The sequence below is a fragment of the Urocitellus parryii genome, chromosome 6 (genome assembly GCF_045843805.1).
Source record: "Urocitellus parryii isolate mUroPar1 chromosome 6, mUroPar1.hap1, whole genome shotgun sequence".
Lineage (NCBI taxonomy): Eukaryota > Metazoa > Chordata > Mammalia > Rodentia > Sciuridae > Urocitellus > Urocitellus parryii.
Window position 1 is genome coordinate 174839155 of NC_135536.1, and position 26094 is coordinate 174865248.

Sequence of the window (26094 nt, forward strand, 5' to 3'; positions counted from 1 at the left end):
TAGTCCTACAACTGCAAGAATTTGTTTCTCCCAATAACCTTGTGAGCTTGGAGCAGGGCACTGAGTTCCAGAAAGAAAATCAGCCCAATTGACACCTTGATTTGAATTTTATGAGACCCTGAGGAGGAGGCCCAGCTAAACTGTACCCAGACTTCTCACCCATGGAAACTGGAGATAATAAATATGTGTTGTTTCAGCCACTAAATTTATGATAACTTGTTATGTAGCAGTATAAAACTAATATACTGGGTAGTCTAGGGCGGCCTCACTCCTTTGAGTAGCTGTTGGCTTGGAACAGTTGGGGAAACTGCCAAATGAGTCACACCATCCAGCAGGCTAGCTCAAGCCTCTTCATGTGGTGTTGGTGATGGTTGTAAGGTTCTCAGTAGCAGCAAGAATGGCCATATCCTAATATTTAGGTGCTCTTCAGGTCTCTGAGTCATAGTAGAGCAGTCATTCTCAACCAAGAACTTTTTTGTCTCCCAGGGGCTATCTGGCAGTATTGCAGTTTTGGTTTTTAGAACTAGGAGTGAGGGGATACTACTTACCATCTAATAGATATAGGCTAGGGATGCTACTAAACATCTTATGATTCACAGGACTTCTACAATAAGGAATTGTTTGGCTTAAAAGATGAGAGTGTCAAGGTTGAGGGAACCCTACATTAATCCAGTGGTCAAGTTAAGTCCCAAGAGCAGCAACAAAATTCTCTTGGTGAGAGGGACTATAAATTCATTGAGAGGATTTCTTGTAGCCATTCTTATAATCTATCACATGTTTACTGATTTACATAAAATACCTGAAAAATGGGTCAGTTAGTTTTTTATTAGATTTTAAAAAGGTTTTATGAATTTGTGTCATTACTGTAATGGATTATCTGAGGTAATTTAGCTTTTGAAGAGGAAAAGTTTTGGTCTCATAGTTTTGGTGGTTTTAGTCCATATTTGTTTGGCCCTATTGCTTTTGGGCCTGTGGTAAGGCAACATTTCATGTTAGAGAGTATGTGGCAGAGCAGAAGACTTCACTTTATGGCCAGGAATTGAAAGAATGGAAGTGAAGAGATGGGTCTCACTATATTCTTTTTTTTTTTTTTTTAAAGACAGAGAGAGAATTTTTTAATATTTATTTTTTAGTTTTCGGCGGACACAACATCTTTGTTTGTATGTGGTGCTGAGGATCGAACCCGGGCCGCACGCATGCCAGGCGAGCGCGCTACCGCTTGAGCCACATCCCCAGCCCCTCACTATATTCTTAAGTGTCACCCTCAACCCAGAGATCTTCCCAGTAGGTCCACTTTTCAGTATCTTCCTCTCCCAATGGTGCCAAGCTGGGGATGCACATGGGCCTTGGGGGCTGGGGGCAGACATTTCATATCCAAACTAAAACAAACAGCAAACAAAACCCATAGAAATTAATATAACAGATGCCAGTGGACTCACTACCCAGAGTTGAGAGTGATGGATATATTTTCTCATGTCTTTAATTCTAATTTGATTTTTAAAAACCCCCATTCAGAAGGTTGGCATAGTTGCACAAACCAGAAATGCCAGCTACTTGGGTAGCTGAAGCAGAAATCAAAAGTTTAAGGCCCAGGGCAACTTGGCAAGACCCTGTCTTTTTTTTTTTTTTAAAGAGAGAGTGAGAGAGAGGGACAGAGAGAGAGAGAGACAGAGAGAGAGAGAGAGAGAATTTTAACATTTATTTTTCCTTAGTTCTCGGCGGACACAACATCTTCGTTTTTATGTGGTGCTGAGGATCGAACCCTGGCCGCACGCTCACTAGGCGAGCTCGCTACTGCTTGAGCCACATCCCCAGCCCCAAGACCCTGTCTTTTAATAAAAAACAATAAGGGTGGGGCCTGGGGTTGTGGTTCAGTAGTGGAGTGCTTGCTTAGCATGTGTGAGGCACTGGGTTTGTTTCTCAGCAACACACACACACACACACACACAGAAATATATATATAAATAAAGTTCTATAAATGTCTAAAAATAAAATCACACACACACCAAAAAAAACCAGTAAGGGCTAGGGATGTAGTTTAGTGGTAAAGTGCCGGGGAAAAAAACAAAAAATGACATTAGTCCATTTTATTCCCTTCTCCCTAACTTAATATTCATTCCTATATACTGCTTGCCTATTCTTTCTCCCTCCTTTTTAGATAGTAAATATTAATTTACTTCCATTATACTTTGATGTAATTTTTCCTGGATCTGTATTTATTTATTTTTTTTAAAGAAGTGAAATTGAAGTATAATTTACATGTAATAACTATATATTTAAAGTATACAGTGTGATAAATTTTGGGACAGAAGTATACCCATGTAATTGCCACATCAGGCAAGACAGCATACATTTAGATCACCTCAGAAGGTTTTCTTGTGTTCCTTTGCAGTCCATGCCGCCCTTCACCCCCTTTTCTCCACAACTGTTTATTTGTTCTCTGCACTGTAGATTAGCTTTGCCTTTTCTATGGTTTCACATAAATGCAACCATATTATATACTTTTTCTCTGTGTATGTTTAGTATTTTTTTCACTCCATGCACTGGTTTTGAGATTGATCCATTGCTATTCCATGAAACAGTTTATTTTTTACTGCTTAGTGGGGTTTTATTGTATGGAAATACTATACTTCATTTATCCACACTGTTAAGGACATTTGGGTTCTTCAGTTTTAGATCACTACAAACAGATGTTACAGAAATACATGTGCAAGTCTTCTGGGGATATATTTTCATTTTTCCTAAAATGGAATGGTAGGTGTATATTTAACTTAAATTTTATTTAAAATTTTATTTAAATGTTTATTAAACCTTTATTACTATAGAAGAGTTATTAAGATAACTGTAATGCCATGTTCCTGTGTACTGTTTGTTTGTTTTGGTCGTGGTCCTGGGGATTGAACCCAGTGGTCTTCTACACTGAACCCTTTTTCTTTTGAGGCAGGGTCTCACTGAGTTGCTGAGGCTGGCCTCAAACTTGTACTTCTTCTGCCTCAGCATCCTGTATTGCTGGGATTACAGTCATGCACCACTGTACCTGGCTTTTTATGTATTCTTTATACAGCTTTCTCCAGTGTAAATGTCTTATATAATTGTGGTACATTTAAAATTAACATAAGAAATTAACATTGGTATAGTACTATTAACTGTAGAATCTTTAGATTTCATCATTTTTTTCTACTGTTATTTTTCTGTTAAGCACCCAGTGCAGATACCACTTTGCATTCTGCTGTCTCCTTAGATATGAAGTAATTTTACCAATTGTAGCACAGTATTTCTAAATAGATTTTTTTGTTTGCGGCCTTATAGTATCCAGTCAAAACCTTTTTTTCTAAAGTTACTATTATGTAGACTTTTGGGTCTGATTTCTTTCACTTAACAAAAATACATGTAAAATTCATTCATATTGAGAGGTATAAAATGGAACCTGGGTATGATGGCACATGCTTGTAATCCCAGTGACTGATGCCAGAGGATGACAAGTTTGAGGTTATTCTGGGTAATTAACAAGACTCTGTCTCAAAATAAAAAGGCCTGTCTGGGTTCAACTCCTAGTACTATCAAAAAATAATAATAATAATGTAGGAGAACCTGTATGGAGCTCAGTGATTTAGAGTTCTCTGGCTTCAACCTCCAATACTGCAAAAGAAAGAAATTGAGGGGCTGGGGTTATAGCTCAGCAGTAGAGTGCTTGCCTTGCACATGTGAGGCACTGGATCCTTAGTACCACATTTAAAATGTAAATAAATAAAGATATTATGTCATTTCATTACTGGTTTTAAGCAATTTGATTACTATATGGTTTAGTGTAGTTTTCTTCGTGATCCTTTGCTGTGGTTGATTGACAGTTAACTTGCTTGGAAACTATTTGACTTAGGTTTTGTTTGTGAGATTTGTTAGCCAGGCACAGTGTAGTATTTAGATAAGGTATGATTTTTTTCCCCTTATTGAGACTAGATCCTTTTGTGAATCTTGAGGTTATTCTTGAGAGTTCCAGGCTGTGTGATAAGAATTTGAGGTCCCGTGTAGGGGCTTGGCACTGTTTTCTAATTTTTTGGGGTGATGATGTCTTTTGCTTGCATGTTAGGTAGTTTGATCACGCTCCTGGGCTGAACAGCCGCATACTTGAGAGATTTCCTTTGTAACTCTGCAGTTCTCTCTGGTGTGCTGTTCTGTCCTGCGAATTCTAGTTGCCTTAGTCTTCCTGTGTTTAGACTCCTGTCTTTTCAGCTCAGCTCAACAGCCTCCACAAGGGCTCTATATCCTCAGTACAGTGTCCTAGAAACTCTTCCCATACAGTAAGATAGGCAATCTTAGGTCTTTTGTTTTCCTTCTCTCTTGTTTCATTGTTTCTCATTGCCTGATATGCAGGGTCTTGAAAACTATAGTTTCATTTCTCTTTGGCTTTTGGTTGTTTGAGGTGGGAGGGTTAATCTGGTCCTTGCTGTTTTTCCATTCAGAAATAAATTTTTTTAGGCTTACTGAAAGTTGTGAAAATAATTTGCTGTTTCTGTGTATCTTTTACTCAGCTTTCCCCAAGATAACATCTTACATAGCCATATTTATAATTATCAAAACTAGGAAGTTGATGTTTACAGTATTCTTAGCTAAATTCCATACCTATTTTACATTTTTACATGTATTCTTTTTTTGGGGGGGGTGTTGTTAGTGTGTAGTTACATATGTATAAATTTCATTTAATTACTGTCTCAATCAGCATAAAAAACTTGCATTGTTTTGATGAAATTTCTTTGTACCACCCTTACTTCCAGCCTGGCCCTGACAACCACTGATTGCATTAATTTTATTGTTTTGACTATTGTCCTTTCCAGAATGTTGTGTAAATAGAATGATATAATGTTGCCTTTTGAGATTGGCTTTTTTTTTTTTTTTTCTCTTAGCATAGTATCTTTGAGTTCTGTCCAAATTGGGTATATTAACACTTTTCTGTTTTATTGCTGATCTAGTATTCCATTCCTGGGCATAACATAGTTTATCTGTTTTTCCACTGAAGGATTTTTGAGTTGCTCCTAGTTTGGAACTATTACAAATCAAACTACTATAAACATTTGTTTATTGGTTTTAGTGTGAAAATATTTTCACAAGTCCATTGTTTTCCAGATTAGTTTCATTTCCACTAGCAATTAAGAGAAATCCTGTTGTTCTTTCCTATCAGCACTTGGCATTGTCAATATTTTTTTTCCCCTGCTCTTTACTACTTTGCAATGGAGATATAATAGTATCTCATCAAGCCTTTAATTTGCATTCCCCTAAGGGCTACTGATGTTGAATATCTTTTCATGTACTGTGTCCCATTTCACTGGAATCTCTTTGGTGTAGTTTATGTTCAAGTGTTTTCCTTTTTTATGTTATTTTTTCCCAGTACTAAGGATTAAACCCAGGGGTGCTCTGTCACTGAGCTATATCCCCAGCCTTCTTTTTTCTTTTTTTTTTTTTTTTGAGACAGGGTCTTGCTGCTGAGTTGCCAAGGCTGGCCTCAAACTTGTGATTCTCTTGCCTCAGCCTCCTGAGTAGCTTTTATAAGACATGTACCACCACATTCAACTTCATTTTCTAATTGGATTGTCTTATTGTTAAGTGTATTCTAGATATGAGTTCTTTGTTTACCTTATCTGTGGCTTTTCTTTTTGTATTGTTAAAAGTGTCTTTCACAGAGCAAAAGATTTTAATTTTGACTTCTTTTTTGGTACCAGGTATTGAACTCAGGGATACTTAACCACTAAGCCACATCTCCAACCCCTTTTATACTTTATTAGAGGCAGGGTCTCCTTGAGTTGCTTAGGGTCTCATAGTTTGTGAAGGCTGGCTTTGAACTTGGGATCGTCCTCCCTCAGCCTCCAAAGTTGCTGGGATTACAGGTGTGTACTGTGCCTGGCCTTTAATTTTGAATTCTTATTCATCCATTCAAAAATTGTATTTTGTAGGGTGCTTCCCTGCCCCTCCTTAACTGTTCTAAGAACTCTTTGCCTAACTCAAGATCTTAAAGTTTTCTCCTGTGTTTTCCTCTAAAAGTTTTATGTTCTATTTAGTCAGTGATCCCAGAGTTAATTTTTTATTTAGATGTAAGGTTTCGTCAGTGTTATTAAAGGACTAGTATGTCCTAGTATGTCAGTGGTTAAGCACCCTGGGTTCAATCCTTATTACCAAAAAAAAAAAAAAGAAAAAAAATCAGTTTGCCACCAGGCATGGCAGCACATGCCTGTAATCTCAGCAGCTTGGGAGGCTGAGGCAGGAGAATTGTGAGTTAAGCCAGACTCAGCTACTTAGTTGAGGCCCTTAGCAATTTAGCAAGGCCCTGTCTCAAAATACAAAATAAAAAGGGCTGGAGATATGGCTCAGTGGCTAAGCACTTGTGGGTTCAATCACTGATGCCATGTTTTGTGAAGATTATTTTAAGGAAACTTTACAGAAATGCTATTCTGTCCCATGTATTTATATATATGTCCTTCTATCAGTACCCTATACACTGTCTTGTTTCCTGTAGTATGGCCAAAGTAAGTCCCCAAATCAAGTAGTTGATCCCTCCAATTTTATTCTTGGTTTTAAAAATTATTTTAGCTGTTCTAATTTCTTTGCTTTTGCATCTAAATTTTAGAATTATCTTTTTTTGGGGGGGTATCAATGGACCTTTATTATTTACGTGCCAGTCCCTCACACGAGCTAGACAAGTGCTCTACCACTGAGCTACAATGACAGCCAGAGAATCATCTTTATTTATTTATTTATTTAAAAAATTTATTTATTTTTTTAGTTTTTCAGCAGACACAACATCTTTGTTTGTATGTGGTGCTGAGGATCGAACCCGGGGCGCATGCGAGCGTGCTACCACTTGAGCCACATCCCCAGCCCCTTTAATTTATTTTTTAACTGGGCACAATATCTTTATTTATTTTTATATGGTGCTGAGGATTGAACCCAGGGCCTCACACATGCAAGGTAAGCGTTCTACCACTGAGCCACAACCCCCGCCCCCCCCAATCATCTTATCAAAATAATTACACTGGACCTGGCATGGTAGTGCATGCCCATAGTGCCTATAATCCCAGCTATTGGGGACTAAGGTGGGAGAATTGCAAGTTCCAGACTAGCCTGGACAATTTAGTGAAATCCTGTCTCAAAATAAAAAAGTTGGGGTTTGTAGTTTCATGGTAAATCTCTTGCTTAGCATGTGCAGGGCCCTGAGTTCAATCCCTAGCACTACCAAAAAAAATTGTGGGTTTTTTTTTTTTGGCTAGGATTTAGCATTAGATCAGTTGATTACTTTGGGGAAAATTAACATTTTGACTGTGTTGTTTTCCAATTCATGGATGTAAATGTCTTTTCATTTACTTAGGTTATATTTGTTGTTTTCATTAGCATTTTGTAATTTTCATTCTGTACATGTTTCTTTAGGTCGGTCTTTAGTATTAATTTTTTAAGGAAATAATTGTACATCATTTGTGCTTTTAATTTTGTTGTTTTGTTGATTGATTTTAGATAGCCTTTATTGATTTTTGTATTTTGACATATGTGACTTTCGTAAACTCATTCTGTTTGTTTTTCCTCCTAAATTCTTCTGGAGTTTTCTATGTAGCCCATCATATAATCTGTAAGTAGTTCCATTTTTATATTTCCTTTCAAATATGTATTCCTCTTAATTTCCTTTCTTGCCTGATTTCCTTAGCCTAGGACTTTAGGTGCTATGTTGAATAGGAGTGACAAGTATGGACAGCCACGCCTTATTCCCCATCTTCAGTGGAAAACATTCATTTATCATTAGTATGATGTTAGTATAGATACTTTGTAGGTGTTCAGTATAAAATGGAGGAAGTTTCAGTTTCCTGAGTTTTTTCATGAATATGTTAAATTGTACAGATTTTTTTGCATTGATACAATCATGTTTTGCCTTCATATCTAGTTTAAATTTGCATTTCTTTGGTGAATAATGATGAATAACTTTTCATAGGCTTATTTATCAACTTCCTTTGTTAATTCTGTTCACTTTGTAAAGAATTTATTTTGTAGCAGTTATAGGTGTTTATTATACAAAGAACTTATTTTTTTCTAAGCCCTTATAGCATCCCATAATCCCTTCATACTTTATTGTTTTGTAATTAAGGATATTTTGTTGTGTTATACTTTGGCTGAGTATGCCCCAGAGGTCCATGTGTTAAAGGCTTGGTCTCTAGGGGTGACACTTTTGGGAGTTGATGGAAACTTGAAGAGGTGGGACTTTTATGGGAGGTCCTTGGGTCACTGGGGTTGTGCCCTTGAAGGAAATTGTGGGAATCCAGTGACATGTCCTCCTGCCATGATGTGTTGTCTGTCTGTAGAGGTCCAAATTAATGAGGCTGCCCCTTCTTGGACCTGAACTTCCAGAACTGTGAGCCTAAATAAACCTCTCTTTATTTGATAAGTAGTCTGTCTCAAGTATTTCATTGTAGTAATTCAAAGGTGATGAATACATGCTATGTGTCTACAATACAGTTATCATACTTGGGAAATTACATTGAGGTATTGCTATTAAATCTTCAGTTAAAATTTTGCTAATTTAAAAAAAATAAAAAAATTTTTGCTAATTGTACAGGTAATGTCTTTAAAAAAATTTTTTTTAGTTGTAGATGGACACAATACCTTATTTATTTTTATGTAGTGCTGAGGATCATCAAACCCAGTGCCTCATATGTGCTAAGCAAGTGCTGTACCACTCTGTTACACCCCAGCCCCCATATAATGTCTTTCATGCCTGGAGGAATTATATGTTACATGTCGTTGTTTTATATCTTTGATCTCCTTCATTCTAAAATATTACTTTTATCTTTCCACAGCTTTCATGGCCTTCTTCTGAAGATTATAGACTAGTTTTTTTTATACAAGTTTATTTTGTATGATGTTTTTTGGTTTTGAGTTTTCTTATGAAAAAACTCAAAACTTAATTAAGGTTTTGTCTCTCCATCAGGTATATCAGACAAGTGATGCTGAGTTCTTAGTATATTCTGTCAGGGGCCTCATTATTGCAATTTTTCTTATCATTAATGATCACTTTGATCATTTGGTTAATGTGGAAACTACCAGTCTTCATTGTTGTAAAACACCTCTTTAACCCTTTTAAATTAATAACTATTTGAGGGTAAGGACTTTGAAGCTCTTTGATACCTCACTCCCCTCTTATTTATATATGAAATCAGGGGTTACCTGTTTTATGTAGTGGATCATAGTCTTTTTAGGTGCTGTGTGTTGAACCCAGAGCCTTGAACATGCTAAGAACATGCTCTAGCATGGAACATCACTCCTACCCTTATTATTATGATTTATTTAGATGTTCAATATATCTCTGATTTGATAGGTAGAAATTTTGTCATTCTGGCTGCGTTCTGTGTCCCTTCAACCATTCTCATCATTTTGGAATGCCGTCTTCTATCTGGTAAAAGGTGATCTAAACTCACTGTGTACTTTTTCTGCCCTAGACCTTCATATTAGCAATTTCTTGGAGGAGCCCTGATTCTTTTAATGTAGAATATGTTTAGAAGCCAAGATCTAGGTTACAGATATGTTGGCTGCTGCTATGATAGATGTTGCTAACCCCCAGTGCCTTGGAGCTAAGGAATATTTAAGTGTATTTATATGCATATGTTCACTTACATCTAGCTATACTTATGTCTAGTTTTAGCTAAATATGTTGAAAATCAATAGTTTATACACGAATAACACAAGCATTAATCCAGATCCCAGTGTTCTCACTTTCCAAAGTTTCTTTCTTTTCCATATTTGCAATTGCCTGTTTTAACAGTAAGAAGTTGGACTCCTTTAAAGTATTTAACCCTTGTTTTATTTGTTTTTATGTGCTGCTTAGGATTGAACCCTGGGCCTCATCCTTGCTAGGCAAGTGCTCTACCAGTGAGCTACAACCCCAGCCCGTACAAGTTTCTTTTTTTTATGTGGTGCTGAGGATCGAACCCAGTGCCTCATGTGTGCTAGGCAAGCGCTTTACCACTGAGCCACCACCCCAGCCCCATTGGTACAAGTTTCTTTACCTAAACACAATGTTCTTCTTTTACCATATTGCAGTTATTGGTATCAGAAAATTAGTATTGATTTAGTATTCCTTGCTCTCTAATCTGCATACTTTCTTTAAATTTTACTTATTCTTTTTTTTTGGTACCAGGGATTGAACCTACGGGTACTAAACCACTGAGCCACATCCCCAGCCCTTTTTAATTTTGTATTTTGATACAGGGTCTTGCTAAATTGCTTGAGGTCTTGCTAGTTGCTGAGGATTGCTTTGAACTTGTGAACCTCTTGCTTCCGCCTCCCATGCTCCTGGGATTAGTGGCATGTGCCGCTGTACCCAGCAAAATTTTACCTATTATTTTCTAATACCGATTATAAGTTCTGGATGAGGAACTGATACTGAATCATATGGTATACTTGTTTGTCAAATCTCTTATTTTCTTTAATGTGAAAAAAGTTCCAACAAACAATGCCTTTGGGGGGGGGGTACCAGAGATTGAACTCAGGGCCACTTGACCACTGAGCCACATTGCCAGCCTTATTTTGTATTTTATTTAAAGCCAGGGTCTCACTAATGACTCACTTTTGATGAGGCTGGCTTTGAATTTGAGATCCTCTGCTGGGATTATAGGCGTGTGCGGCTAAATATTGTCTTTTGTGACTTAATTTTCTTTTAAGTACAGAGTGTTTATTTTTCAGAAAGTTTCTCAATTTAGGTTTGTCCAATGCTTTTCATGATCAAATTTCAATAACATCTTTTAGGTAAAAGTGCCTCGTAAGTGATCTTTGTCCTCCTCAGTGGTTTGTATTTGATAATGAAAACCTCAATCAATTAAGGTGGAAAGCCAGTCTTGTTTCTCTGCAGTAATGGTATATATCTTATGGAAAGAGCATTTCCCTAGCATGGGTGAGGCACTAGATTCGATTCTCAGTACCACATATAAATAAATAAATGAAGGTCCATTCACAACTAAAAATTTTTTAAAATATTTATTTATTTATTTATTTATTTTAGTTCTTGGCGGACACAACATCTGTTGGTATGCGGTGCTGAGGATCGAACCCGGGCCGCACGCATGCCAGGCGAGCACGCTACCACTTGAGCCATATCCCCAGCCCCACAACTAAAAATTTTAAAAAATAGTATCATCAAACTTTTTTTTTTTTAAACTAGTTTTAGCATCTAGTGTGAAGGACTATTGTCTGAAACAGTTATTACTCTGGTAGTTGTCATCTGGTGATTTATTTTGGCTTCACCTTTCGTTTGACATTTATTAGTTGCCAGTCCATAGTAAAGAAGAATGCTTATTTCTCCTATTTGTTTACTTACAGGTTTATGGATTCTAATTATTGAGTTCTAATCTCTTACCATCATCAACTTTAAATTTACTTTATAATTTTTTTGCAGTACTTCATGTTTTTGCATCCCCTGAGTTTCGGGGAATACAGGAGTGTGCCACAATGCCTGACGCTCATTATTAACTTTAATGTGCAAATTGTTCCAGAGTTGGCCAGTGTGATAGTCTCTTCACTTTAGCTTCTATGTTCGTTTGATAGTCCCCTTATTCCTGTATACTTCTTTATTTATCTATTTTCTGACCCACCAAAATCCTTTGAGCTTAGCTAGTATTTTCCCAGTTCCAACTCTGAAATCAGCCTTTCCTTTTAGTTTATAAATAAATAAATATACATGTTCAAATCTATGTGTATGTCTGTCTTTACATATGTTCTTCGTATTGGTACTTTCTTCTTTTTTTTTTTTTTTTTTTTTAAACCCACGAAGAACAGAAATTTATTTCTCATGTTCCTAGAGACTAGAAGGTCTAATATCAAGGTGCTGGCTGGCATGTGGTGAGGGCCTCTTGTTGTGCCATCCCATGGTGGAAGGCACGAGGATGAGAGAGAAAAAGCCCTTTTGGTACTTTGAATTCTTTCCTCTCACTGCAGGATTTGTTTAGACTTAACTCTTTTTCATATTTGTAACTTGGTATTCCAGCATAGAGAAACCTGGCTCTTTTTATCCACTTTATATCTACTTATTTGCTCAATCCTGTCTGTGGCTTTTTTTTTTTTTTTTGGTCATCTAAGGATCAAGGAGAAATAAAATGTGTATTATCATTTGGGCACAAAGAAACACAAGGTAAACTAGAAACCAATGAGGTTAGCTGCCTGGCAGGGGATAGAGAGGCATGGAATAAAGAGTTGGAAGAGGGAAATAGTAATTGGGGGGGGGGCACTGCACATTATAACCTTATACGGGTTTGACTTTAATAACCATGCTATCTCACACACTCTGAAATAAATAACAAATATGGGGAGTTAAAACCAAAATAGATTACAAAGTGAGGGGATGAAGCCCAGTGCTATTGACAGCTGTAAAATTTCACTTGATATGGCCATCACATTGATTTCATTCTTCCTTCTGAATGTTTGGTCTTAGGGCCAGCCTTTCTTCTGCTCCCAGGATGGACTGTTTGTAGGGTGGCCAGCCAGCCTGGTTTGCCTAGACTATAATTCCTCAAGGGACAGAACATTCTTATTAACCCTAGAAAGTCCAGACCAACTGGGGCCAATTGGTTACCCTGTTGACATGCCCATAGCTGTTTTCCTGGAGCTTCTTTCATCCTTACCTTGGAAATTCTCTTCACCTTTCTCCCGTTTCACCTTGTCTTTCCTGGATCTCATGAGACTCGCTTTGTTGTTGTAGTTGTTATCCTTTCACTTATGTGTATATTTTCACTGTAATACATTTTTTCCAGAGATTTGAGTACAGTTGCTTGTTAAGGACAGATGCACTAGAAAGTAAATCACTTGATACCTCACATGTCTTTAGTCTGTGTTCCACACTGAATTTGTGGTTTGGCTCAGAATTTCAGAGCATGTTACTATATTACATTCTCCAAAACTGCTTTAGAGAAGTGTGATGTCATTCTGATTCTGATGTCATGCTGGGTGATTTTAGGATCTGTTTTTCTCTTGTATTTTGAAATTTCATGATGTGGGGTTGTGGAAATGGGTTTTTTTCATTCATTATGCTGGACTTTTTGCCTTATGAAACCTGGAAACTGAGGTCTTTTTATTTGGGGAGAATTTCTTACACTATTTCTGTCTTTTCAGTTTTCTCTTTCTGGACCCTTTGTTGGATGTGGGGCTTTCTTAATAGAGCCTATTTTTCTTTTTTAGTCAGATCCCGGAGAGGTAACCTATTTGTTGTTTCTGGTAATTTGCTTTTGACAGATTCATGTGTTTTTACAAAAATGCCCCCCCCTCCCCAAAAAATAGCACTCTACTTGTTTTGGTGCTTTTTGAGAACATATTTATTGTGATACTTATTTCTTTTCTTTCGATTTCCTGGTTTTATTTGGGTTATCTTCCATCTAACACTGTGGTCAGATATCTGGCAGTCCTTGGTGGGCCATTTATAGAGGACCAAATATAGAGGCTATTTATACAGGTTTTATCCTGTGGGATACTGTGTGTTGTCATTAAGAGTGGGGATCCACATGCCTTTGGGGGGTGACCAAAGGTATTCTTTCTTAAACCTGTCACTTGCCAGCCAGCTAGAAATAGGCTGAGGTTGGGTTTCTAAGGCTGCTACTTTCTGGGAAGTTTGGGGAACTATGTTGGGAAAGGGAGCTGGTTTTATCAGCATTTTTTATGTAGTCTCTAACTTCTTGCTCTTGTTTATAGTGTGGCTCCTCACTCATCCCTCCTACCTTAAGCTGTGCCTTGTATCTTCTACTCCAGAATCTCCTTGGTTCAGTCTAACAAGAATATACATTTTCTGTTTTCTTCTGGAGCTGGAGAAGAATAAATATCACCTCACTGGGGATAGGAAACTGTGGCCTGATAAGTCTTAATTTTGTAGACTTTAAACTCCTCTCCTGTGTTTACCTCCATACCTTACCTCTGCTGCAGCAGTTCTTGGTACCCTCTAATCCCTGTCCCTTCTGGGTTTTTGCGGTTCTGATTGACTTGCTATTTGTGGTTTTTTCCCTCTGCAAACTTAGTCTTCAGTTTTTGATCATTTGCTGAGTCAGTTACTTAACCTGCTTTTTATCCATCTTCCAGATTTCTGTTCACACCCCTGATCTGTCTTTTTCCTCCTCCTCTTTGTCTTTGTGCATTTATCTTTGTAGTCATTCTAATGAAGCTTCAGGAGGATACAAAGAAGCACACATTTGTTTGCCATGTTTAAATATGGAAGCTTCAACCTCTGTGCAGAGAATGTAGGAAATGCTCCCACACCAACCCTCTTGCTTCTATCCCTACCTGCTACCCAAGCCAGTGGCCCTTGTTCCTTCCCAGCAGCAGTGGTCTATTTGTCTGTACAAATGTATTTTTATTCTCTTTAACTACTAATTTAATAGTGTATTGTATCATATACCTTATTTATTAACCACTCTTCTGTTACAGGTTATTTTTAGTTTTTCATTGTTATAAACACTGCTTTTTACAAGTCATCATTTTACTTATAGTCTTCTTGTGCCAATGTGTGAGAATTTCTCCAGTGAAATATTTTTTTTACCTTTTCCTATTGTGGCATGCTTGGGAAAAATGGAAGTGGTTTGCAAGCTCTCTTTGGGGTTTGTTGAAAATATTTCATTGAATTTTCTTTACATTATCACTATGAGAAAAGTGGAATTATAAAACCTTCAGATCCTTTGAAAATTTTTATTGAATAAAACATGGACTTTCTTAGGATCCTATCTTTTTTTTTTTTTTTAACTTGAAATGTGTATGTGCAGTTTTTTCAGCTTTTTAAATGATTGGTTTCTTTAAACTCGTGATGCAGGCCCAAACAATTCTCTAAAATCCAAAATATTTTGAAACTGAAAGTTTTTCTTTATAACTCATTTGGCAATAAAAGCTGACTTAACTCATTTGGTGGGTGGCAAACCTGTATATATTGACGAGGCTACTTTTAGCCTATTTTTCTTGATATGTGTATAAATTTTATTTAAAAATGTTAATGTGTTTGATTATGGGTTGTTGGTGACATTAATATGTGTATACTATATTAGCATTCTAAAATTCAAGAAACTGAATTCTAAAATAACTAGACCCTCAAGGGTATCAGATGAAGGATTATGGGCGTGTGGTCACCATCAGTTAGAAAGTTTGCTTGCAGATGTGGATGGCAAATCCCAGATGAGAATTTGTTGTTTTTCCTTATTGATAAAACTATTTTCTTGTCATTAATGAGTACTCCGACAATTTCTTCTCTTTAAACTATATTCTAAAAGTGTATTCATTTTTAAATGATAGCTCTTTCTTTTTTTTGACAGCTGTGATGTTGAAATGGCTTGTGAGAATGCAAATGGGTTTCAAATTCAGTGGAACTTTATTTTATATTAAGCATTTTTAAAGCATGGTGAAGCTGTTTCTCCATTATATATGGAGGTTGCTTTACTAGTTTTAATTCTTCCTTAGGATTTACATAACAGGATTAAAACAACATTAACTTTATCTTCAGTTTTCTGAAGCTGAATTTGGACTTTAGATCTTTAAATTTTCTGTACATATCAAGAGTGTGTGTGTGTAAATTTTCATTAAATTCATTCATGTTTTAAAACTATCAGTTAAATTTAATAAGCCATTTTTACCCAGTTTTATTGGGATACAATTCACAGACCATATGGTTTGTCCTTTTAAAATATACTGTTCAGTGGCTTTTAGTATATTCATAAAGTTATGCAGTCATCATTGATCTAATTCCAGAACATTTGCATCACCCCAAAAAGAAACCCCATACTCTTAAGCAGAATCATACCTAGCAACCACCAATCTATTCATCTAATTACAAGACCTTTTAAAAAGCATATCCTCTCATCTTGTTCTTCAAGAATATCTTGACTGCTGGGGGCCTTTTGCTTTTCCATGTAAACTCAAGTTCTACAAAAAATAGACTTTTATTGGAATTGCATTCAGTCAGTAAACAACTTTAGGGAGAAAGTTGATATCTTTAAGTGTTGAATCATATTAAGAGTTTGATTCAACACACATAAAAAATGGTGTAGCTCTCCATTTATTTAGGTTTTAAAGCTTTCACAAAGCTTTTAAATTTTTCTTCATTAAATGATTGTTATTTTTTTGTGGAATTTATTTCTGATAATTTATATTCTTTGTTAAATTTTCTTGTTGGTGATATTATTGTTAATGTTAGGATCACTCAGTTTTTAACTGTGGTCTTGAATCTAACAACCTGATTGAATTCTCTTAGTAGATCTGAATTTCTTGAGTATTCAGTCTAGATAAATTATGCTATTGGAAATTAAGACACTCTTGACTTTATAAATTTTTCTTCTTTTTGTATGCTTTGGTTAGGAACTCTAGCTGGCTAGGAACAATTGGTATGTTCTCAATTTTTAATAATTTGCATTGATCAGTCTTCTTAGAGACAGTCCCTGTTTTTTTGCCCAGACCCATGAAGAAAGGACAAGCATACCCAAGATTTTGTTTATATTTTTAGGTGAGAATCAAATCTTGGGCAGTTTAAACTTTATCACTTTTTGTTCAAAGTGCCTTTTGTTTTAAAATGTTCAAGTTATGAATTTTTTTAGGTTTATTTATTATTATAGTTTTTTTTTTTACTAATGTATTTACTATTATTAGTTAATAATAGGTGAATATGAAAACATTGAAGGTGAATGTTCTTTGTACTGTTTTGCTCTTGCATCTTTTCCATCTCCTGGACTTCTGGGATTGTCAGCACACCACTATGCCCAGCAAAATGTTATTTTCTTGATTATACTTTATACTTGTCAATTATAGAATATATCCCAAATTAAAAAGGAACTAAGCCACTTACAACTCCGTCACCTAAAGATCATGCTGATCAACTCTTCCACTATTTCTCTGGTCTTTTCTCTAAACCAACACATTCATGCAAATGTCGTTTAAAAAATGATGGATTCATACTATAGGAATTTAACTGCTTGATTCACTTGTTATATCATGAACATTTCTCCTGTCATTAAATATTCTACAGCTTATTTTAAATGAAAATACTTTATCTTTTGATTTCAGACTTTTTATTATATAAATATAATATGATAAAACATATAGGACACAAGAGTAAACTTAATGAATTATAGTAAAATGAACACCCTTGCAACTGCCACTTGGGTCAAGATAAAATACATGGAAACAGCTAGGAGCCCTCTTTTGGGCACCCCTGCTCCCACCAACACATACACAGGTAATTACTGTCCTGACTTTATGGAAGTTCTTTCTTTTTTGTTTACTACCTGTGTCTATATCACTAACACTAGTAGTTTTGCCTGTTGGGGGGGGGGATCCTTTTTTTTTTTTAAAACAAATGGACTCATTGTAGTATGCATTCTTTTCTGCTGGCTTCTTTCAGTATTCTATTAAGACCCATCCATGTTGTTGTGGGTAGCTACAGTTCGTTCATTTTTTTAAAAATTACTATATCATCATTTAATGAATGCACTATTATTTACTGATGCTACTATCGATGCCTACTTTGGTTGTTAACTGTCCAAGTTAAAAATGATGCTACTGTGAACATCCTGGTTGTGCATACGCATAGATTTTTCTAGGGAATCCATACCTAGGAGTAACATTGCTGAATTACAGGAGGTTTTTATCTTTGAGTTGTCACAGTATATTCTCAAGTGATTGGCTCAGTTTTCAGTAACAAGTTCCATATCCTCATTAGCACTTGCTACTTGGCTACATCTCTAGCCCTCATTGTGGTTTCAATTTGCATGATTTCATGTTTTCCTTATTGTTAGTGGGGTTAAATATCTTTCTGTGTATGTGTCTTTTGGCCATTTAGATTATGCTCTTTTATGTAGTGCCTAATTCACATCTTTTGTTTTTCTTCTGGGTTGCCTTCTTCTGACTTAAGTTATCTAGATATAGGTTCTTATTGGTTATGTGAGTTAGAAGTATATGCTCCATCTCTGCAGGTAACTTGACCTTGTGTACACTAACACTATATTTTGATGAGTATAGGGTCTTAATTTTAATATAGTTAAATTATAAATTTTTAATAGTTTTTTTATGTCTTAAAAATGATGTTATTGGGTTAAAAAATACATAGGTTGAGTATTCCTAATCTAAAACTGGAAAATTCTATACCTGAGCTTAAGTGATGGGTTGTAGTTAAAGTGCAGTAACACTAAAGGTATTGTTTGAATCACTTCACTCTATGTGTATAACTTGTATGTAAAACAGATGAATTTCTTTTCTTTACTTGTATTTGGACACAATACCTTTATTTTATTTATTTTTATGTGGTGCTGAGGATCAAACCCAGGGCCTCGCACATGCTAGGTGAGCACTCTACTGCTGAGCCACAACCCCAGCCCCTAAAACAGATGAATTTCATGGTTAGACTTGGGTACTAGATCCAACCATTAACATTATTGTATGCAAATATTTCAAATTTTTAAAAATTGCTAAATCCAAAGTATTAATGGTCCCAAGCTTTTTGGATAGGGTGTTCAACCATTATGCTCTTGAGATTTTTTTGCTGGTTTATTCTTCCATTGGCAGTGTTATGAATATTTTGATACATTTACTATTTCCATCTTTACCAATAGTATTTGTATGATTTGTTTGCCAGTCTTGGGGTCAAGTTTGCCAGTGTAATAGACCTGTTTTATTCATTGACGAGTATTTTATCTTTATTTACCTGAGAGATTAATTTTTTTTGTCATTCCAAGGAACATGCCAGTCAGCAACGTAATTGTAAGATTCATACTAAAAATTTTCCTTAGCTTTTAATTCTGAGGAGCATTTATGGCCAGTAAGGAAAAAGAGATAAAAATCTAAAAAAGCTGCTTTCTTTTTATTAACTTAAGACAGCATGATTTTAGCTTATAATTAACAAAACTAGGTTGATGGAAACTTTAATGATTCAAGGGACCCATGAAATTGATGTTAGATTGTTATGAGTTCCCCTTTTAAATTTATGGTATATTAAAGATATAGAATCATGATTTTGTCTACTCTTTTATACATACTCTTATTTAGTGACCATACTCTCCTCTTGTTTCACCTTATCTCTGCTCTCTAGCTCCTAGTATTTGTTCATACTCCTTACTGGATTGATGGATTGATTTTTCAATGCTTGGAATCAAACCCAGGCCTCATATATGCTAGGCAAGCACTCTGCCACTAAGCTGTGTCCCCAGCCTTCTTCCTAGGTTTGAGGTGTGATGCACTTTCTGAGTTTTCCTTAGGCAAGTCCTTAGGTGGAGTTCACTTCTGAGACCATTCAAGGAAACTTTGGAGAAGGTGAAACATAGGGTAGATCTCTTGTGTTTTCACTGTTACAGTGAACGGTGACAGTTTTCATGTCTTAGCAAAAATAGCTTCACTGTCATTATGAAAACAGAAAAATATTTTCCTAGGAAAAATAGCTTCTCTTCTTACCTTCAGGCTTCTAAAACGAAAAAAAATTTTTTTTTTTTTACAGTATTTGTTAATTGTTTATTTACCAAGAAAAACTATTTCTTAGCCCACATATTCATGTTTAATAGTTCAGGAGCACAAGTCAGTACAAACTTCTAAGGACCTCAATCCAAAGAAATTCTTTATATTCCAAAATTACTTTACACTCTGGAAGATTCCAGCCCGCCTCATCTCCTCAAAATCTTTCATGGAATCATAATTTCTGTAGAAATCTGCATATGCCTTCTTTCTTGGTTCAGCCACACCAAACTTATAGAGAGCTGCAACCCCCAGGGCAACCGTGAATGCTCCAACAATATGAAACCGCAGACGCTTGGCCAGAAGACCCCGCATCTGAGGTTTCGCCAAAGTGCCGGAAGCCATGGCAGTTACTGTCCTCCACACCAGCGTCCTTCCCGGTAGATAGAGATAAAAACGAAAATTTCTAAAAATCATTCTCTAAGTCATTATCCTTTGGAACCTCCAAAATAATCCAAGTCTCAGTCTCTTCACACATTGTATAATCATCTGCCCTCTTGCTGTCTTTTCTAGCCATATGCCTATCCATTTCCCTATACCCCTACATTTAGTTTCCTGAGTTCAGATTTTGTTTTCAAAAAATATTTGGGTTTACCCATGGCCAACCTATTTCCCTAGTAGCAAACTTCTTTTAAAACTTAGCTCAACTGGCTGGGGCTGTAGCTCAATGATAGAGCGCTTGCCTAGCACATGTGAGGCACTGGGTTCGATCCTCAGCGCAACATAAAAATAAATAAATAAATAAATAAATAATTAAATGCTGTCCCATCTACAATCAATTAAAAAAAAATTAGCTCAAGCATCACATTCCCTTGGAAGCCTTGCCTCTCTGATCTTTACTCATGCTCTGCGCTCCCATGTTCCCTTTCTTGTAATTCACTAAGTTAGGCACTCCCTCTTCTGGGATGCCTCAGCTTTATGTATATACCTCTATTGTTGCCCTTTATATTATAATCCATATTCTTTTCTCTCTACTCACATGAACTCCTTGAAGATGGGGGCCTGATTCCCACCCCACCCTAGGAACTAACATGGTGTAGCTTATAGGAGATGCTCCATAAATGTTGATTTGTAATGCTGTATAATGAATGATTGAATACAAAAGTATATCTAACTTTTTGGGGAAGAGGGTACCAGGAATTAAACCCAGAGACTTTTTTAAACCACTGAACCACACCCCCAGCCCCTTTTATTTTTTTAATTTTGAGACAGGGTCTTGCAAAGTTGCTGAGGCTTGCTTTGTATTTGAGATCTCCTGCCTTAGTCTCCCAAATTGACAGGATCACAGGTGTGCACTACCATGCCCAGCAGTATCTCTAATTTTAATGTTTTTTTAATAAAACGACTTTGCTGAGAAAAAGCTCAGTTTGAAAGGGATAGGAACTTACCAATATTCTAAGTTGTCTGGGCTGTGGTTAAAGCTCAGTGGCAGAGCACTTGGACTAACATATATCAGCCTTTGGATAAACACTCAAAAAAGAAGCAGCAATCAAATTCCTCTTCTCCAAAAGCATACAAATTTAGGAATGACTACTGAACTTGTAGTAGAATTTGTAGAGTTTTGTTCACCTGAGTTATAACTTGCTATCACAGAAGGATGCCCTGCAATGGTCTCGAAATCCAGCTGCAGTGGAAGGAGAGGAGCCAGAGGACTCGGCCGATGTGGAGAGCTGTGAATCTAATGAAGCCAGCACTGTGAGTGGTGAAAACGATGGTAAGTGCCAGTGAGATGGGGGGACAGCCCCAAGGAGCATCTAGGAACTAACCTTTATTTTCTACTCTGCCAGTATCTCTGGATGAAACATCTTCAAATGCATCCTGTTCTACAGAATTTCAGAGTCGGCCCCTTCCCAATCCCAGGGACAGCTACAGAGCTTCCTCACAGGTAGGGAGGAGAGTTGGTGACCAGGCCAGGAGGATGAATGAATTCAGGCATAGTTGGCATTCTTATTCCTCCTGTAGCTATCTGTGAACATGTTTAAAGAGTGAAAAAAATTAAATATGGTTTTCACCTTTTAGTATCACTTAAAAGTGGGCCACAGGAAAACTGAGCTTTAGATTATTATTATTTGCTGGTTTATTCTTCCACTGGCAGTGTTATGAACATTTTGATACTATTTTCATCTTCACCAATAGTATTTGTATTATTTTCTCATACGCTTGCCAGAAGTGGGGTTTGGGGTTTGAGAGCAGAGTGATTCCCCCTGCCCTTTTCTATTTACATACCTGGGTAATTCTTTTCCTTTTTGTAATGTACATGTGAACTTCCAGGGCGGAGTATAGTACAGTGCTGAGTACTGAGAACATGAGCTTGGGATTTGGCTATTTGAATGACAACTTTGCCAGTTATCATCTGTGGACAGGTTCCTTATCTGTAAAATGGGGATAACCATACATTCTTTTCAGTTTAGGGTGGTGCTTGGCACAGTGGCCCACACACAGCTCAGTAATGTTCATCAGTGCTGTTGTCGGCATTGCCTGGCAGATCTCGCTCCGTATTTACAAGAGAGTGGGTAGGATAGGGTCAAGGGGGGTACTGCAGATGACTCAGGCTCTGTTTTTATCCCCTGGGAATACAGGCAAACAAACAAAAGAAAAAGACTGGGGTGATGCTCCCTCGAGTTGTGCTGACTCCTCTGAAGGTAAACGGGGCCCACGTGGAATCTGCATCAGGTATGTGTAGACTTGTGACTGCGGTGCTTTTTCTTCAGGTCCTGGGGACCTGGCCTCCCTGTGTCAGCAGTCTCTGACCTAGCATTGTGATGCCAGTAGAGCTGTTGAGCAAGAACTGGGAGACCCATTCTCTCTGGAAGGCAGCATGCTGTGTGGTGTGGCCTGCCACAGGTCCTGGTGCTAGGCTCTGCCGTGTACCCTCTTCTTTGCCTCCCAGGGCAGTCGTGAGCATCCAGTGAAGGATTGTGCCAGTGCTTTGAAAAGGTGTAGTGCTGTACAAATGAAGTTTGTGGTTTGGCATTTTTAAGGTGATATTTTAAAGCCAGACCATGAGGTGGTGATTGTCGGCCCAGGGCTGGGAGATGGAAGCACCCCAGTATTTCTGGCAGCATGTCAGGGAGAACTGGGAGAAGTAAGCTTGTCTGAGAGTCACGGGCTCGGCGTGTGATGCTTTTGACCAGTGGAATGCTGTGCCTTCAGGGTTCTCGGGCCGCCACGCTGATGGCGAGAGTGGCAGCCCGTCCAGCAGCAGCAGCGGCTCTCTGGCCCTGGGCAGCGCTGCTATTCGTGGCCAGGCCGAGGTCGCCCGGGACCCTGCCCCGCTCCTGAGAGGCTTCCGGAAGCCGGCCACAGGTGAGTGGCTTGGCACTCATTTCTCTGCCTGTAAAGGGGCCCTACAGGCCTAATAAGAAGACAGTGTCTTCTGCTCCAGTTCCTTTTCCAGTTTATTTTTACTTCTTGGGTGGCCCTCTGTTTTGTTTGTTTTTACCTTGTATTTTGTTACTTCACGTATGGATCTCTGCTAGATTGAGTGAACTCCTTGTGGGCATAGATGGTGCCACATTGCTCCTTGTTTGTCCCTGTAGGGCCTGGCCTGTGCCTGCCGTGGTACTTCTTCATAAATGTTTTGAGTGAGTGAAAATTGTTTTTGAGCTTCTCAGAGGAGGATTCCCATGCCTGTTTTCTTTTCTCTGTAGCATCCTGCCACACTTGATTTCATCATCTGTAGTTTCTATCAGACTCTGCTTTTTTATAACCCAGTTAGTGTGTCGAGTAGAAGCATGTGTTGAATTTTGGGGATGCACACAAATTCAGCAGTGCTGTGTTGTGCACCTCTCACCCTGAGTCGGGCCGTCCTCAGTGCTAGTAAACTGTTTGCTATCTCAGGATTTATTTATTAAGACCCACGTGCTAGGGGTTTTGTAGATGGGCCACATGAAATCATTAAGAAGACTAACCTTGGGTTTGGAAAATTAGAATAAACCATTGCCCACATAGAAACGAGGTTTGTTTGTTGTCTTACTGCTTTTCCAGCCATTTAGCAATGCTCAATCTGTGGTCTCACAGGTCTCTATTTGCAGTGCCACTCCCCACTCCCCTCATATAAGTAGCATTTGCTTAGGCTTTGAGAATTAACTGACATTTATTTCAGTTGGCATTGAACAACCAACCCTTGGTACGTAATTGCCTGGAGATTATACCTCATTCACAGGAAGCTTCTGCAGGTTTTTCTGTAGTACACTAACTAGATTTGCTTTTAGACAACTTCCATCCTTTCTCCAGTTGGGCTCTGTGGAGCCTGTTCTGCAGCCCGGAGGGATGCTCAGAGCCTGCCCCCGCCTGGTTTTCCGTGGGAAGAGTGTCCTCTTGGGGTTGTGATACAGCACGGTACAGAGTATTGTCTGAGAGGAGTCAAGTCCCAGTGTTCTCTTAGAGTCGATGGCAACGACAGTAACCTGGGAAGAACAGTTGTAACATACAGGTTAGGATGGACTGGATGATTGAGCAGGTTGTGTACAGAACAAAGTTCTGGGTAGCTTGGGTGCTACCACCAAAGTTTTTTCATGAGTTGCCATTTGCTTTATTTGCTTTTTTGGCTTTCAGAAGCTGAAAATCTGTACTTGCTTCTTCTTGCATCAAAAATCACAGGTCAAATGAAGCGCAACAGAGGGGAAGAGATAGATTTTGAGACTCCTGGGTCCATTCTTGTCAACACCAACCTCCGAGCCCTGATAAATTCTCGGACCTTCCACGCCCTGCCATCACACTTCCAGCAGCAGCTCCTCTTCCTCCTGCCCGAAGTGGACAGACAGGTGCAAATGTGCAGCCTCCTCTTGACCTGTGTAGGGGGTTGGGGATCCTGTTCTCTTTCAAGTTTCCTCATTTATTATTTTCTCCTCCTAGGTGGGGACAGATGGCCTGTTGCGCCTCAGCAGCAGCGCTCTCAATAATGAGTTTTTCACTCACGCGGCTCAGAGCTGGCGGGATCGCCTGGCTGATGGTAAGTCAGTCGGCTTCGTCTCAGGGTTGGAGGTGTGCCTGCCATGTGCGGTGGTGCATGTCTCCTGATATGTAAGCCCCAGAACTCATTTCTACCAGTCTCTTTTTTTTCCTCAAGATGTTCAGTTGAAGGCAGACTTGATTCTCTAGTATTAATATGTGTAATAGACATTAATGTGCCACGCTGCTCTGAAAAAGCAACAGGATATTTGGCCTCAACTGTCTTGTGTATATATATCCATCTGTATCTTCTTTTCATCATTTTAATGTTCTTCATGCCTGTTCCTTCCAGTAATCATGGCATTATCTAGATGGATAGAATAAAGTGCACCCTGACGAGGCACACCATGCTCCTTTTTCAGGGATAGTAGTTATTTGGAGTAAATGGTAGCTTCCGCACAAAATTAAAAACAAGCTAACTGGGGAATGTGTTGGGGACCCTAAGCCACCCCTAGGTTTAATGACTGCTGGCAGGACTGTATATATGGTTATATTCAGGGTTATGATTTATTTACGCAAAAAGAGTGCAAAGCACAATTAGCAAAGGGAAGAAGGCACATGGGGTGAAGTGCATGGGAAGCAAGGTGCAAGGTCTGAGGTCCTCTCTGTGGAGTTAGGCAGAATTCAATGAGAGGTTGTGCCAACACTTGTGAAGTATTTACCAGGGAAGCAAATTAAATCTTTGGTGTCCAGGATTTTTATTTGGGGCTGATTGTGAAGGAAGCCACTGCTGGCCACATACCTAGATTCTTGAAAGGAAAGAGGGGTGTTCAGCATAAACCATATTGTTGGCATCAACAGTTTAGGCACAGTGAATAGTTCACTAGGTGATGGGAACTCTTGAAACCCAAGCTCTCACCTGTCAGCCGAGGACCATCATTGTCAGGAACCCTTTCTAAGGATAAGCAGGCAGTCTGCTATATTAATTTTGTATAAAAACATAATATGAGAGAGCCACTGGAGGAGACAGGAGCATTTCTTTTTGGGGAGAGAGGATACTGGGGATTGAACCCTGAGCTACATCCCCAGCCCTATGTATGTATTTATTTATTTATGGGCAGGATCTCACTAAGTTGCTGAGGCTGGCCTTGAACTTGTGATCTTCGTGCCTCAGCCTCCCAACCTGCTGGGATTATAGGTGTGCACCACCACACCTGGCTACATGTCCTTTTTAAAACTCCTGATTTTAAAGAAGTTTTAGCCGTAAGCCAGACATCAATATTCTGAATGTACTCATTAGAAAAATCTTTCTCTCTAGGTGAATTTACTCATGAGATGCAAGTCAGAATACGACAGGAAATGGAGAAGGAAAAGAAAGTGGAACAATGGAAAGAAAAGTTCTTTGAAGACTATTACGGACAGAAGTAAGGCCCTTGGTGATAGGATTGCTGACTAAGTACAGCCAGCCCTTTGAATCCATTGGTTCTCCTTTCACATTCAACCAACCATAGCTCGAAAATATCGGGGTAAAACAGTTGCATCTGTATAGACATTTTTCCTTGTCATTATTCCTTAAACAAGACATTATTTACACAGTCGTTATTGTCGAGGTAGGGGTGTAAGTGATCTGGAGATGATTTAAAGTGCACAGGTGGAGGGTGAGGGGAAGCTCAGTGGTGGAGCACCTATCTAGCACGTGTCCAGCATACACGGGCTCTGGGTTCG

At 38.2% G+C, this 26094-nt stretch overlaps 2 protein-coding genes across 4 annotated transcripts in view; one reads left to right on the forward strand and one right to left on the reverse strand.

The window, feature by feature from the left end:
• The window catches only part of Asxl1 (ASXL transcriptional regulator 1), a 72533-nt gene that overhangs the window by 40082 nt on the left and 6357 nt on the right, over positions 1–26094 (forward strand). For 2 of the 3 annotated variants that reach the window (XM_026402063.2, XM_026402064.2), the window contains exons 4-10: positions 21070–21190; positions 21264–21361; positions 22056–22149; positions 22630–22782; positions 24079–24242; positions 24334–24430; positions 25688–25793. In XM_026402063.2, the coding sequence (XP_026257848.2) occupies positions 21070–21190; positions 21264–21361; positions 22056–22149; positions 22630–22782; positions 24079–24242; positions 24334–24430; positions 25688–25793 (833 nt within the window). The remainder of the gene's footprint in view (positions 1–21069; positions 21191–21263; positions 21362–22055; positions 22150–22629; positions 22783–24078; positions 24243–24333; positions 24431–25687; positions 25794–26094) is intronic. The other variant, XM_026402065.2, reaches the window with a different exon arrangement.
• Positions 19455–19878, reverse strand: LOC113192068 (cytochrome c oxidase subunit 6C). Its single transcript, XM_026402067.2, has one exon. It carries the CDS (start codon positions 19819–19821, stop codon positions 19594–19596), a length of 228 nt encoding a protein of 75 aa, XP_026257852.1. The 5' UTR covers positions 19822–19878; the 3' UTR covers positions 19455–19593.